Source organism: Alligator sinensis, unplaced genomic scaffold (genome assembly GCF_000455745.1).
Source record: "Alligator sinensis unplaced genomic scaffold, ASM45574v1 scaffold721_1, whole genome shotgun sequence".
NCBI lineage: Eukaryota > Metazoa > Chordata > Crocodylia > Alligatoridae > Alligator > Alligator sinensis.
Window position 1 is genome coordinate 3424706 of NW_005841857.1, and position 14636 is coordinate 3439341.

A 14636-nucleotide genomic window follows, 5' to 3' on the forward strand; every position below is an offset into this window, starting at 1 on the left:
TTGGCATCAACTGCCCTGTCTGGGGAAAGAGAAGTAGTTAGTTGAGATGGACCGGGCACTTGCTGCTCTTGCTCACTGCTTCCTTGAAGACAAAGCAAGGAAAACGCGCACAAAGGGGGAGAGGAAAGAAGAGCGAAGATAAAAACTGCCGACTCTCTTTCTGATGCTGACACTTATTTGCAGCCTCCCTGCTAACGAAAGACAGGCACAGCATATGATCTCTTTGGGCACTTAGAAACTTGGCACACTTGTACTAGTATGAGGCTTTGTAAGTCAGCTGTTCTTAGCTGCTTGTGTAGTCACAGACCTAGAGAAGTGCGGCAAAGCATACAGACTCAGCCGGCTCCTATTGCGCAGGAGGTAAGAAGAGAGCTACGACAGAGAAGAAATAAGGCAAAGAAGGAAATGGAGACTTGAAGGAGGTGAGAGAGAAAACCAAGTCTCCCATGCTAGGTGCTCAGACTAGTGACAAAGCCACTGGAGGTGAAGACCACTGGGTACCTCTGTCTGGCTCGGCATGGTCAGGTCCTCTCTCAGAGCAAGATGATAACAGCTCAGTAGTGTTTTAGTGCATCTAATGCATCATTTTAGTGCATTTAGTGTTTTAGTCCCAAGACCGAGTGAGCTTTGCAGTGCAATAATAAAACTCTTACCCGATCTTCTTATATTAGTGTCAAACTAAGGGGGCCCCTGAAAAATGGTGGGTAGAATAGCTTATTGCCTCCAGTCTATACATGCATATTAATGAGGTACAGTAAACTCCAGTGATTATCGCACTGGAGTTTATTGCTCCGGGTGTGCATTTACATGTGCATCTGGGATTGCAGCATGTTGAGCCAGTTCAGAGAAGCCCTGGCTGCCAGGGGGCCCCAGAGGTCATCCTGCCAGCCCAGGACTGCTTCCCCATGACTCAAAGAGCTGTGGAGGAGCTGGCTTGGGCACGAGGGTGTTTAAGTGTGGGGCTAGCCACCAGCCAGCCCCTGCACCGAAGCACCCTTGTACCCCAGCCAGCCGGGCAGTGTCTATACCTGAACTGCTGCAGAGTTTTTACTCCACAGCAGGATAGTACTTGTCTTGTGGCATTTTGGCTTTCTACAATAAAAATCCCCTTCTGGCAAAACAAAATAAAACATCATAATATCTCTCCTCGAAACTGCTTGAACACAGCAGGGCCATGCCCATGTCATCCCCTGCCAGGACCAGATTCAACAGCTCTTTTGGGATGACAGTGTGACTAGGTGCGAGTCACAGTGCAAGTGGAGCTCATGACGCCAAGACCCTCCTGGCCATTTGCATCTGAAGTTTGGTCCTTACAGCCCCTGACCCTGCTGAGAGGCCCTTGCAAGCACAGCCTGCTTTTATATGCCCTCATTTCATCTGGAAATCTCAGGCACGTGATATTGCTGAAATCCTGCACAGCTACATTTCAGACAAAAAACTCACTCTTTTTGTAATGGAGGCCTTATGTGTTAGGAGGGTCCAACAACTGGAGGAAACAAAAAAAAATCTGTATTTAAACAGCACAAATGGAACAACCAAATAAACCGGGGATCTAACGGGGCCTTCTTGAAACACTTGAGTCCATTGTCTCTCCAGACTCTTTGCATTGTTCTGTGGCTGGGCCTTGCAGCAGACCCTCCTGCAGTTTGCCCTGCGTTGTGCTACAAGGGGAAGAGCCTGCTGCCTTCCAGCTGGCCTTGCCCGGCAGATGGCTCCTCAACAGCCAATGCAGAATTGGCTCCAGGATCATTGAATCAGAACAGGCTCCCTCACCGCACCTCCGAGAGACGGGCAGCTTGAGAATGTGGTCTTTTATTTCTTAAGTTTCCATTTGGGGAACAAGTTCCTAACCCCATCTGTCACTCTTCAACCAAGCATGCGAATACAAGGATGGTGCACGCTCCTCTGAGCTCCGAGGCTTCCCTTATCACCGGGGCCCGTCTTCGACTCCCGGACCGGCTGCCTTCCCAGCCTGCATTTTATTTCACTTGTGCCGTGTTCAGAATGACTGATCTTGCCCAGCTGGGAGAGGCAGAGTGCAGATAGGGAAGTGCCAAAATCACATCATCGGTCCCATTTGCAGCTTTGGAAGCAGCTCATGTAGAAATCTCCATGCTTCAGTTTGCCTTCAAAGGGCAGGTAACGTGGTAGAAAGGCAAAGGACCTGGTGCAGCAGCAGCAGTACCAGTGTCTGAGCCCAGGGAGCGAAATGGGAAGGTAAGCTGCAGCGGGGTGGAAGAGCATTCTGGGTATTTGGTGCTTAAATGCAAATGAACCAGCTGTCAGGGACCTGTGCTTGGACCAGGGAGGGCACGTTTAATTTCAGAACGAATTTATGTATTGCTTTCTCTCTTAAATAACCCCAATTTGTGATCCTCACCTCTCTTTCTGTGTCTTCCTTCTTTACCAGGGATCAGAGGGAAAACCAGGCCCACCGGGAATCAAAGGCTATGTCGGAGCGCCTGTAAGTCATCATTCATTGATCATATTTTATCAGCAGAACACTTCTCCCATCTGGAAACTTGCCCCACTTTTTTGGTGTGTTCTGCATAGGTAACCCTTTGTTGCATGCTCTAGAGATGTCTACTGCACCACTTACTCACCTTGGATATATATGGTGAAACTTCCTGGATTCCATGCTTTAGTTCATTACTTTAGTTTGGATCTAGAAGCAAATAGGCCATACCCAGGTAAATATGCTCAGTGTATGAGTATAGAACAGCCCATAGAAATTACTAGGAAGCCTAGGCACTTTTGGCAGGGTTACTCATTTGCATAAAATGCAGTATTCAAACAATTTGTTGGATTGGTGTATTGTGACATTACTATACGGCATCAGTGGTATATCACAGACCAGTCTGACAGTGCCACCCCCTGATGTTTATTACCAGAAGTTATTTTAGAACAATTTGGGGTGCTGGATTTTAGCCATGAGAGGCATAGGGGCACCTTATTGAATGTACAGCACGTCCAGAAGTTATAAATCAAGTATTAAGTTATCAGCTTTTTTACTGGCCCTATCATAGCAAAATCCAACTTAAAGTAAACTTTAGAGCAGCTGTACCTGGGTATAGCGTGTGCATTGGCACACTGAAATGGCATGCCCGACCTGCTGGTGCATTTAAAGCTTTCTCTGTTCTGGCTTAGGTTTTTTCAAGTGGGTTGTGAGTTTTATACCCTGGGGCAGGTGCAGGTTTCAGCCTGTGTGGTGTTGTGCCAACTACCTTGTCACAGGTACAAATGCCTTAACTCAGAGGCAGGCAATTATTTCGGGTGGAGGGCCGCTTACTGAGCTTTAGCAAGCCATCGAGGGCTGTGTGACAGGCAGCCAGGGGCAGATTAATATTAATTTTCTAAATTTTTTAGGGGCCCTGCAGGCCAGATATAATGGCCTGGTGTGCCGCATCTGGCCTGCGGACCGCATTTCACCCACCCCTGCCTTAAGTTCTGGTCTAGTGTACTTGTTAGGCCAAAATGTGTTGGGGCTGTGCTTGTAGCAAATAAACCTGGCCAAATTTTTCCCACTGAACCAAGCCTATGGTTATTCTTTAATACAAGATCAGTGATGGGATCCCCTGGCTGCAACTTTTGCCGGCATCGTAGTTCCTAAAACTTGAACACTAACAGGGCATTGATAACATTTGATGAAAGCAACAGCAATATTAACACTCATAACCCCAGGCAACACAGGTGTGTGCCAACTCCTGTGTAAGGGCTGGTTTCTACTGGAATTGAAATGGATATGAGGAAGGGGTTCTTTTTTGTGTGGGACGTGGCAAGGGTCTCTACAATATTACTACTAAAATGTCTGAAAGCAAAAAGCAATCTGCCTGGATGATCCCTAGGACTGCAAATCAGGCACAGCAGTGCTTAGCCACATTGCAACAAAAAGCTCAACTGCACACGTGGCCCCATTTGAAGAAAGTTAGGAGGGTATTTTCTGCTGTGTCTCAAGCCATCCCTGTGTGTGAGGAAGCAAGCCTTTTCAGTGTCAGGCTTCAGTGCTGCTTGGGGTCTGTTGAGAACGACCCCATTTGTTTTCATTACCCAACTGACATCCGGTTTGCATAGTTACCGAGGAACCGGGATACGGTTGGCCACTGCAGTGAGCAGGTGGGCCCCAAGGCGTTAGAGCATTGGAGAAGCGTGGTTTTTCTAACCTCTCCCAATCTGCTTTTGGAAGTGGCATGGTAATTGCTATGCAGAATGGGATGCTGTCAAAGTTTGCTCTGTTATTCCTCCTATGGGAACTCAAAGAACAGAATTTCAGTTACCGTGCTTAGGATAAAGGCACAAAGGCCATGTGGCAGGGAACATCTCCACCACTGGACACAACTAGGTGTATTGCAGTGCCTGGGGTAGATCATGAATTGTTTTAAAGCATTTGGCATTGGCCCAAAGGCATTAAATTGGATGGCCAGTTTCTCTTCTATTCTCATAGGGTGTCTTTACACATGCACTAAGGGTGAGTGGTGAGGCACTTTAATTAGAGCAGCTCTGTGATGCGCTCTAATTAAAGCACCTGCAGCATCTCATGTATTCAGTGTCCTGTGCTTCGAAATGGAGGCAGGGGTGCTTTAGCTAAGGCTCGCTTGATGCACTATAGTTAAAGCACCCCCACTGCCATTTTAAAGCACAAGGATGCTGAATATATGAGACGCGAAGGCTGCTGGAGCACGCTAATTAGCACACTCCAGCAGACTCAATTAATGAAGTCTGCTCCAAGGAGCTGTAATTACAGTGCATGGGAGCAGCGTCTCTACACAGCTACAGGCACCCATCCTTCCAATGTGGCCCAGCAAGATTTGTGACCTCACTCTTTGTATAACTCCATGGGATTGTTGTAAAACGCTACAACGTGCGGTGCTGCCAGTCTCATAAATGAAAGCAATTGCAGAGGGTATTTTAGGCCTTAATGATTATACACTGCTGCTAAAGATGAACACTGAAATTCCTATCTCCCCCTTAACTCTTTTGATGTCAGAGGCCGGGTTGAGCTATGAAAGTGAACTCCAAGGATTCTGGTCCATCTTATTCACTAGACTTTCTTTTAGGCATGATTGTCTCTTAAATATATAAATATTTTATTTATTAATGTATTTATTTATTTTTTTTACTCATTTTATTTATTTATCTATTTTTATTGATTAATTAATGTATCTATTGAAGCGATCTATTTAGTTATTTGATTCATTTGCTGCCCTTCCTGAAAAAGCCTCGGGCAGCTTACCATCAGAGAACAGAATAACTTAAAAAACAAGAGAACAGAGTAACCTAAAAGGGAATGAGAATATCAATGTAAAACAAAGACCCAATAAACAACATTGCAGTCTAGGTTTGTCTGCTGAATGCCTGCCCAGATAGAAAGAGCTTATGGCACTTCCAAAAGATGTCCAAGTTTGGGCTCTAGTGGGCGATAGAAGAAATAAAAATTATGTATGACAATTCGCTTAAATAAGACTTAAATTACATACATACATACATACCTCTCTCTCTCTCTCTCTATATATATATATATATATATATATATATGCACATACAGACACGCATATGTATGTGTGTATATATGTGTATGTGTATGGAGCAAACAATTGTCTTTGCATTATAGAGTCTGCAGTGCAAACAAGTGACTTTATCAGACATGACAATAGCAGGTGAGATGTTTTTCCAGGAGGACAGTTTGATCGCAAATACACTGTCAGAGATGGACGGGCTTGTCCAGAGTTCGATAATACTCACATCTGGCTTGGAATCTTAACAGCTCAAGAACCATCTAATTTTTCCTCTGGACCAAATAAATGGAGGCAGGCAGTTTCCATTAAGTTTTGGATGAGGCAGCTGTACTTAAATGTAGAGATGCACAAAGTATTAAGATATAAAGTCACCAGAATGGAAAACATTTAACACCTTAGCAGTTTCTGACAGGCCTCTGCTGACGCAGTGTACTTGGCTGGTTGCAGCGGGGTTTTAGTTAATCATTCGGATTCTACGACGGTGGTAAAGCCCATCTGAGATTCAGGGTGTCTGTCAGTCGGCTAAGTCACAGCAAATTCTGTGGCTTCCACTTTAATCAGGAGGCTGTGGTTTGAATTCATAGATTTCATAGACATTAGGGCTGGAAGGGACCTCATGAGATCATCAGGTTCAGCCCCCTGCCCCAGGGGCAGGAAGTCAGGTGGGGTCAGATCACCACAGCAAGATAAGCATCCAAGCGTTTCTTAAAGGTATGCAGAGTAGGTGCTTGCACTGCTTCTGCGGGGAGTCTATTCCAGACTCTGGAGACTTGGACGGTAAAGAAGTTTTTCCTTCTGCCCAGTCTAAAACGGTCTTCCAGCAGTCTGTGACCACTGGACCTTGTCTTCCCTTGGGGTGCTGTGCTGAACAGGCGTTCCCCCAGATCCTGATGCACACCCCTGATGTACTTATAGCCTGTCACCAAGTCACCCCTGAGCCTTAGCTTCTCCAGGCTGAAGAGTCCCACGGCTCTCAGCCTCTCCTCATAAGGCCTGTTCTCTTGACCTCGAATCGTGTGTCTCTCTCCTCTGGGCTCTTTCAAGCTTCTCCACATCCTTTCTAAAATGTGGAGCCCAGAACTGGATGCAGTACTCTAGCTGTGGTCTCACCAAGGCCAAGTAAAGTGGGAGGATGACTTCTTGGGTCTTGCTTGAGATGCATCAGTAGATGCAAGCCAGGGTTTTACCTGCTTTGCCAGCTGCAGCATTGCATTGGTAGCTCATTTTCATCTTGTGGTCAGTCATGAACCCCAAGTCTCTTTCGGTCGTGCTGCTTGTGAGTATAGCACTGCTGAGCATTTGAGTATGATGTGGGTTTTTTCTCCCGCCGTGGAGCACCTTGCATTTCTCTGTCTTGAATGCCATCAGGTCTTGATCCACCCACCTTGCGAGCCTGTCCAGGTTGGCCTGAATCACCAGCCTATCCTCTAGCATGACCGCACTTCCCCATAATTTGGTATCATCTGTGAACTTAGCCAGTCCGCTTCTGACACCTGAATCCAGACCATTTATGAATATATAAAGGAGTACTGGTACAAGTACTGAACCCTGGGGGATGCCACTGGTCACCATGCTCCATGTTGACTCACAGAGACTGTCACTCTCTGGGTCTGACTATGGAGCCAGTTCCCCAGCCATCGGACCGTAAGTTTGTCAAGGCCACAGCTCCCCAATTTTGCCGTGAGGACATCGTGGGAGACCAAGTCAAAAGCTTTTTTTAAAAATCCAAATATATGACATCAACCTTTTCTCTGTTGTCCAGGTGATGCGTCACCTGGTCATAGAAGGACATGAGGTTGGCCAGGCAAGGCCTACCCACAACGAAGCTATATTGGCCCTCTCTCAGAACATTGCCTTCTGTTAGCCTGTTGTTGATGGTTTCTTTGATAATTTTTTCCAAGATCTTTCTAGGGATTGAGGTCAAATTGATTGGCCTGTAGTTCCCTGGATCTTCCTTCCTTCCTTGAAGATGGGCACCACTTTGGCCCTCTTACAGTCTTCTGGAACCTCTCCCAAGTGCCGTGAGTTCTCAAATATCCTTGTCGTTGGTTGTGCTGTGATGTCAGCCAACTCTTCTAGCACTCTTGGGTGCATTCCATCCAGGTCAGCTGACTTGTAGATGTCCAGCCTCTCAAACTGTTCCCTCACAAGGCCTTAAACAATTGTAGGCATATAGTCGCCCTCACCCTGGTAATCCTGCATCCTGTCAGGCAGGGTGATCCCCTTGCGCTGGTGGAAAATGGATGCAAAGTAATCGTTGAGGAGATTAGCTTTGTCCTGTGTGTTGGTTGTCAGCTGTCCTCTTTGGTTCAGCAAGGGTCCAACATTGCCCTTGGCTTTTTTCTGAAGGACTTTTCATTGTCCTTGATTTTCGTAGCCAGTATGAGTTCAGTTTAAGCCTTAGCTTTTCTGGTCCTCTCCCTACAGGTGCAGGCCGGTGTTGCATAATCCTTCTTAGTGGTATTTCCCAACTTCCATCCCTTATAACTGTCTCCTTTCAGATTCAGGAGCTCCGTGAGTTCCCTATTGAGCCAAGGGGGTTTCTGAGCCCTTTTGCTATCTTTCCTATGAGCCAGAATGGACTTCCCTTGTGCTTTTAGGATTATGTCCTTAAGGAACGACCACTCGTCATGGACTCCTCTCCCTGTCATGTTCTCTCAAGGTCTTGATAACCAACCTCTTGAGCTTGTGAAAGTCAGCTTTCCTAAAGTTGAGGGTTTCTGTGTTGCTGACAGATTTTCCAGATTTGCAATGGATAGAGGAAATGATCAACTCATGATCCTGTGACCAAGCTTCCCTTTGATCCTCAGGTCACTCACTAGATCATCCTCTTTGGCCAGTACCAGATCCAGCAGCTCCTTGCCTCTTGTTGACCCGTAGTCTTCTTGAGTCAAATAGAGCTCGTCAATGCAAGTGAAGAAGCTTTGCGACTGATCCGATTTGTCTGAATGCTCTTCCCATGAGCTGTCAGGGTGGTTTAGCTGCTCATGACAACCATTCACCAAGGGTGTGCAGCCTCTGCCAGTTCCCTAGCGAATTCATGGTCAAGCTCTTCCTCCTGGTTAGGAGGTCTGTAATAGACTCCTACAGTTATACCCCCTTCACTATGTTCTCCCCGTATCCTAACACAGAGGGTCTCAAGTTGCCCTCCTTGGGTGCCAATCTCTGCTTGTAGGGAAGTGTACTGCTCCTTCACATAGAGAGCTACACCCTTGCCCTTTTTTGCAACACGATCCCTTCTGTACAAGGTATAGCCATCTATACCTGTGATCCAGTCATAGGTGGAGTACCACCAGGTCTCCATTATCCCTATGAGATTGTATTTATGTTTGCTTAGCAGAAGGGCCAGTTCCTCCTGTTTGTTCCCCATGCTCCTGGCATTTGTGTACAGGTAGCTAAGCCTGCCTTCAGAAACTCTGGGTTTCCCTGCGCTCTTAGAAGAGTCCTGTCCTTGGGCTGGGGTAGGAGTGAGTTTCCTTGCATTACCTGATTCTGTGGCTGTCACTTCCTGGGCTTGCACTGGTGATTGTCTGCCCATCCCCGCTGACAATCTTAGTTTAAAGCCCTGTCAAGCAGGTCAGCCATTCTGGCCGAGAAGACTTTCTTTCCCATAGGAGTGAGGTGGAAGCCGTCCCTTCCCAACAAACCACTGCCTTTCTCTCTGAAGTACACAATGGTGTGGGCCAAATTCACTTCAATAGACTTTTCCTCTCATTCAGGCCTTAGTTGGGGCCAGCGGTCTGGGGTTATGCCGTGCTGTCAGTGGTGACTGTTAGGTGTCTCCACCACCAAGGCATTTTGCACCATTGGGATGGAATATTTTTACTCAGTTACGAAACAGCCCTGTCAAATAATGCTGTGTTTGGTCACTCAGTGCTAAATGAAGCACTGCCAGAGACTGCCCCAGGGGTTAGTGAATGGACTCTTTCCTGCTTTAAAGAGGAGAATATGGACTACGTTGGAAGATGACTTTTAACATTTCTTTTTTCTTTTTTAGGGTCTGCAAGGAGAAAGAGGAGAAAAGGGGACTCGGGGAGACAAGGTATTGCTTATCTGACGTCCCTGGCAGGGAAAAGTTCAGCAACTATCCCTCTTGGCCTTTTGCTTTTTAAATGGGCATTGGCTGGGGAAGGGAGCTGGGTTGATAATCCTGATGGCTAAAGTTTGCACAGCTGCTGCACACAGCCCTGTGACTATGCAGAGGTGTAACAGGGCAGCTCTGTGCCGCGGGCAGTGGCACAGCCGGTCACCGGCTATGGCAGCTGCTATTTTTGCACACACACCTCTCCCCCTGCATTAGTTATGCTACTGCCAATGTAGCACACTCCTGGCCTGGAACTGATCTCTCGTGTGGAGGTAAAGAAGGAGTTCACGGGCCAAGTCTCTGGGCCTGTCTGCTAAAACAGTCAGCCAGGTGCCAGTTGCATGAGTCATCGGTCCTGTAACCTAACCTCATTCTCATTTCTTTCTCTTCTGCTTCTTTCAAGCAAAATACTCAATGCGTCTCAGATTGAGAAATGTTAATTTTTTTCATCGTGTCTGTTGGCCCATGCTCTGCTCCCAACATCCATATAGAGCTTACAATAAAAGTGGACATTGTTTAGTTTCGGTCCTGCTGTTTTCACCATTGCAGCCAGAGCGAGTGCCCTTCATTGTTTTGTCTTCCTTGCACCCTCACTCTTGGAGTCCAACCAGCAAACTGTCTAGCCTTTCCCTCAGCCTCCTTTCCTGTGGCATCATTGTCTGGTCTCCAAGGGTGGAGGGTGTCTGGCTTCCATAAACCAGCAGATTGTTTTCACATCCCTGGAAATGGGAGAGGAGGCTGGAGCTGGGAGGGGGTGAAAGACTGACTAGACTCAGCAAGGTGTAGCATGCGGATCAACTGAATTTGGTTTTATTTCATTCATGCTGAGGCTATGCACAAGTAATTGTGTCTTGAAACCCCAGATCTCTGTTATAATGATTATGCATTAGCCGTGCATTGATACTGTTCTCAAGAGACATAGTTCCACTGATTTCATTCCTACCGGCTGAAAACAGTGGGTGTTAAGAGACAGTCCAAAGATCTCCCTGTCTGCTCTCAAATCTACCATTGCTTTTTTTTCCCCTGGGAAAACTCTTAAGTATTGTTCCTTACATCCCCTAGACTTGTCCCAGCCTGTGAAGCATTTGTTCTCTTATCTTAGGTAAGAGCCATAAACCATGACCCCAACATCCTTTCCTGCCCATGGCAGGGGGTTGGACTTGATGATCTGCTTAGGTCCCTTCTGACCCAATCAACTATGAAACTATGAAACCATATCGTGAGTATTGGTGCATTCAATCAGTATGCCAGTGTTTGAAAAGAAAAGTCAAATAGCCCACAGACACCCTTGCATCTGTGCAGGTAGGAGCTTTTTTAAAAAAAGGAGTATGACTAAGCCTTTAGGGTGAGATCCATAACCATACCCTTTATTCATCATCTCAACACTTTCAAAGAACCAATGAAGTATATAATATGGACTAAAATCCTCTACTGGCATGCGTGGTCAAACCTGGGATCCTCCAGCACTCTTGTAAACTATATAATATGGACTAAAGTCCTCTACTGGTATGCATGGCCAAACCTGGGATCCTCCAGCACTCTTGTAAACTTATTTGAAGTCATGTTGAGAAACTTGGAGGAGCTGCCAATGACACATTGATTCAATCTTGAAACTTGCCAAAATTAGATTACTGATATAGATATCAAATCAATAGTAGTTTTTAATTTAGCATGCGCATGTGTGTACTTATGAAAAAGAGCTGGGCAGAAAACTGACATTTCAGCACATTTCACTTGGGAAATTCTAGTACAGGAGTCCACCTTACTAGAATTTCCCACTGGAAATTTCTAGTGTTTCCCTGGGAAATATTTGTTAAAATATGGATTATTTTTTCCTGCAGTTTGCTTGTCTTTCTTTCTGTTTCCCAATTGAAAAAAAAGTGTAAGCAAATAGGGAGACATTTTTTTTTTTTTTTCAATTAAGAATCAGGGCATTGATTTAGCTTGGAAAATGATGTTTTAAGAAACGTTTTACTGACTTCTAAGGGTAAATGGTGGAAAAACTATGATCATGTATAGTAAAATGAGAGGGCATTTTTCTCTATTTTTTGACCATTTTCTAGCTGGAGAAAAAAAATACAGTTTTAAAATGAGCAATGCAGGGGAAAATAGGCTATTTACTTCTGATTTTTTTTTTCCTTTACCAAAGAAAAAGGAACCCCACCTTTTATTTCAGAGAATGAAACATTTCTCCAAAATGGTTGTGTTTGAATATTTTCAGCTGAAATTCTATTTTCTCACCCTAATCTCCCCTTGTCTTTGGAGCACGATTGCGCCAGCTCTGCAGGGATATCATGCTTTCTACCTCACTCTTTCTCTGGCAGCGAGGAGATGAGCTGTGGTGCCGTTCTCCCTTTGTCAGCAGTCAGTAAAGTTGTGGCTTGTCAAGCTGTCGAACTGTACCGCGGGGCACTAGCAGTAGGAGCTGGGCAGCGCGAATGTGTTTGTGTGGGTAGACAACTGGCCCTGCAGCAATTGCTGCTTCTGATTGCAAAGAGAAAAGATCGAGAGTCCATCCGACAGTCTTCTGACTGGACCTGGTAAAATGCAGAGCAGCATACGTCCAGCCTTTGGACATCTCCATATGAAACAGCATTTTTTGCCACATGATTTATAGCCTTTTTTTTTTTATTTAAGGAGGGGAGGGTCCATCAATTAATTGAGTTTCAACTCCATTTTCAGCTGGCTAAATCAATGCATTTTTTTTTACAACATCAGGTCATTAAATCTAATGCTATAAGCACCGGTTTGCTGATAATTGCTGAAGTTAAATATTTGCATTATGGGTTAGAAAGCCTATTAGGAGTAAAATTCTGATATTTTGTTGCACATAGCTCCCTCCAGTGGTAAAATGTATTTCTCAAACTAATAAAAGGTATCATTTTGGTACCAAGAGTTCTAGTTATTTTGTATGTCTTTATCAAACTAAGGCAGGCAAGGTTCTCTGATATCTTTTAATTCACCCGAAGACCCTTGTCTGCCTATGTCCTTAGACCAATATGGCTAAAACCTACACCCCTTTATCAAACTAAGTCTGCCTTTGTAGCAGGAATCATCATTATCAGCACCAGGCAAGGTGACCACAGCCTCGAGCTAACACGATGAGTGCTTACAGCCCCCGGGCAAAATCAGGGCTCTGTTTTACTGGGTGATGAACATGCACTTGGTGTAAGACTGCCCCTGCTTCCAAGAGCATGAAATCTAAAAAGATCAGACAGATGCAAGATGAGATTAAGGAAATATGATCTTCATTTTGCACATGGGCATCCCAGTCACAGGGAGAGGCAAGAGTTGAACCTCCTGGTCTGTCTGCCGCCTGTCCCCAAGCCATGCTTTTAAGATGCTGAGATCTGTGTTATAACTTCAGGATGATGTGCTGAGGTCTAACAGGGCTCAGACGGATGTACACAAGGAAGCACCTCAATTTCTGCCTTTGCTGGAGCACTTAAAGCTTGTGCCACCTGGGTAGCGTACAGATGTACAGCCCCCTCCTGACCAAGCCAGCTCAGCTTTTGCTGGAGCTGCGGCTCGTGTGCTGCTCCACAGGGAAGGGGGGAAGCAGCACCCTCGGCAGCCAAACTTCCCAGGCATCTTGCAAGAACTGCTGAAGGGAAGCTGCAGAGCCGTGTGGGTATTGGAAACCACTAGTTCCCTCTTGATTGTAATGGTTGGATCGTCACGACGGCTGGCCAGTCGCATGTCCATAGTATTCTCAGAGGCAACGGGGAAGGGAAGCTGTTCATTTCCTCACCTTGCAGCCTTCGAGAGAGCGGCGCCATGAAATACTGGCTCTGCTATCTGCTTCACAGTGCTGAGTTTGCACTTACCTGCTCATGCCTTCTCCCCACTTCAAGCGCCCTTACTAACTAGTGTGCTATGGGATGCTTGATATAACCCTGGTCCTGGGAAGGGGTTTCCTCAAGAAGCGCTCCCCCTGACTCATGCCCACAGTCTCTTTGGCCTCTCTGTGTGCTTGGAAAATAACTGCATGGCTGGCCTGGGGGCTCCCTCCCTGACCAGGTCAGCACTGTGGTCCTGAGAGCACTCCAGCGGGGTGCACCATTCTTCTGAAACCACTGCCCGTCTCTCAGTTGAGCCATCCAGGTCTTCCTGCATCGCTTCCTTGCTTTTCTTCCTCCCCTGCCTCAGCCTTGTCACTGGGATGCATGGCAGCTCTGTAAGCAGAAACGTTTCTTACAAAATGACTACAATGTGGGTCATCATTTAACTTCTCTTCTTTTCCCTAGGGAGAACGAGGCTTTGACGGGTTCCCTGGGAAGCCAGGCGTGGAGGGAAAACAGGTATGTGGAGAGCAGTCAGAGGTGAGAAAGTGTTCTTTAAAAATGAACTCACTCGTACAGAATGGGAACTTGGTGCCTGAATTAGGACTTATCCTGAGAGCTCACATATAACAAATATAGAAGCAGGAAGGCATCTCCTTAAATCAATGCTGACCTCGTGAAGGAACACCTTGAGAGGCTGGATAACTTCAAGTCAGCCGGCCCTGACAGTCTGCACCCCAGGGTACTCAAGGAGCTGGTGAGCATCATAGCCCAGCCCCTGGCACAGATCTTCAAAAGTTCCTGGCGCTCTGGTGTAGTGCCCGAAGACTGGAAGAAGGACAATGTGGTGCCTGTCTTCAAGAACGGGAGGAAAGTGGACCTGGCAAACTACAGGCCCATCAGCCTGACCTCAATCCCGGGGAAGGTCTTAGAAAAGCTTATCAAAGAGGCCATTCTTAACGAACTGGCCAATGCCAACATCCTGCGGGTTAGCCAGCACGGGTTTGTTGTGGGTAGGTCTTGCTTGACCAATTTTATTTCCTTTTATGACCAGGTGACCTATCACCTGAACAAGGGAGAGGAGATTGATGTCATATATCTTGACTTCAAAAAGCTTTTGATCTGATATCCCATGATTACCTCTTGGCAAAACTGGCCAACTGTGGCCTTGGGTCCACCACGATCTGCTGGCTGGGAATTGGCTCCGTGGTTGGACCCGGAGGGTGGTGGTTGATGGAAGTCAATTGTCATGGTGCC

At 46.3% G+C, this 14636-nt stretch overlaps 1 protein-coding gene across 1 annotated transcript in view; it reads left to right on the forward strand.

Moving 5' to 3' along the window:
- Positions 1-14636, forward strand: part of COL22A1 (collagen type XXII alpha 1 chain) — a 295276-nt gene that overhangs the window by 154010 nt on the left and 126630 nt on the right. Inside the window, exons 16-18 of the mRNA XM_025214699.1 lie at positions 2411-2464; positions 9511-9555; positions 13845-13898. Coding sequence (XP_025070484.1) covers positions 2411-2464; positions 9511-9555; positions 13845-13898 — 153 coding nt within the window. The remainder of the gene's footprint in view (positions 1-2410; positions 2465-9510; positions 9556-13844; positions 13899-14636) is intronic.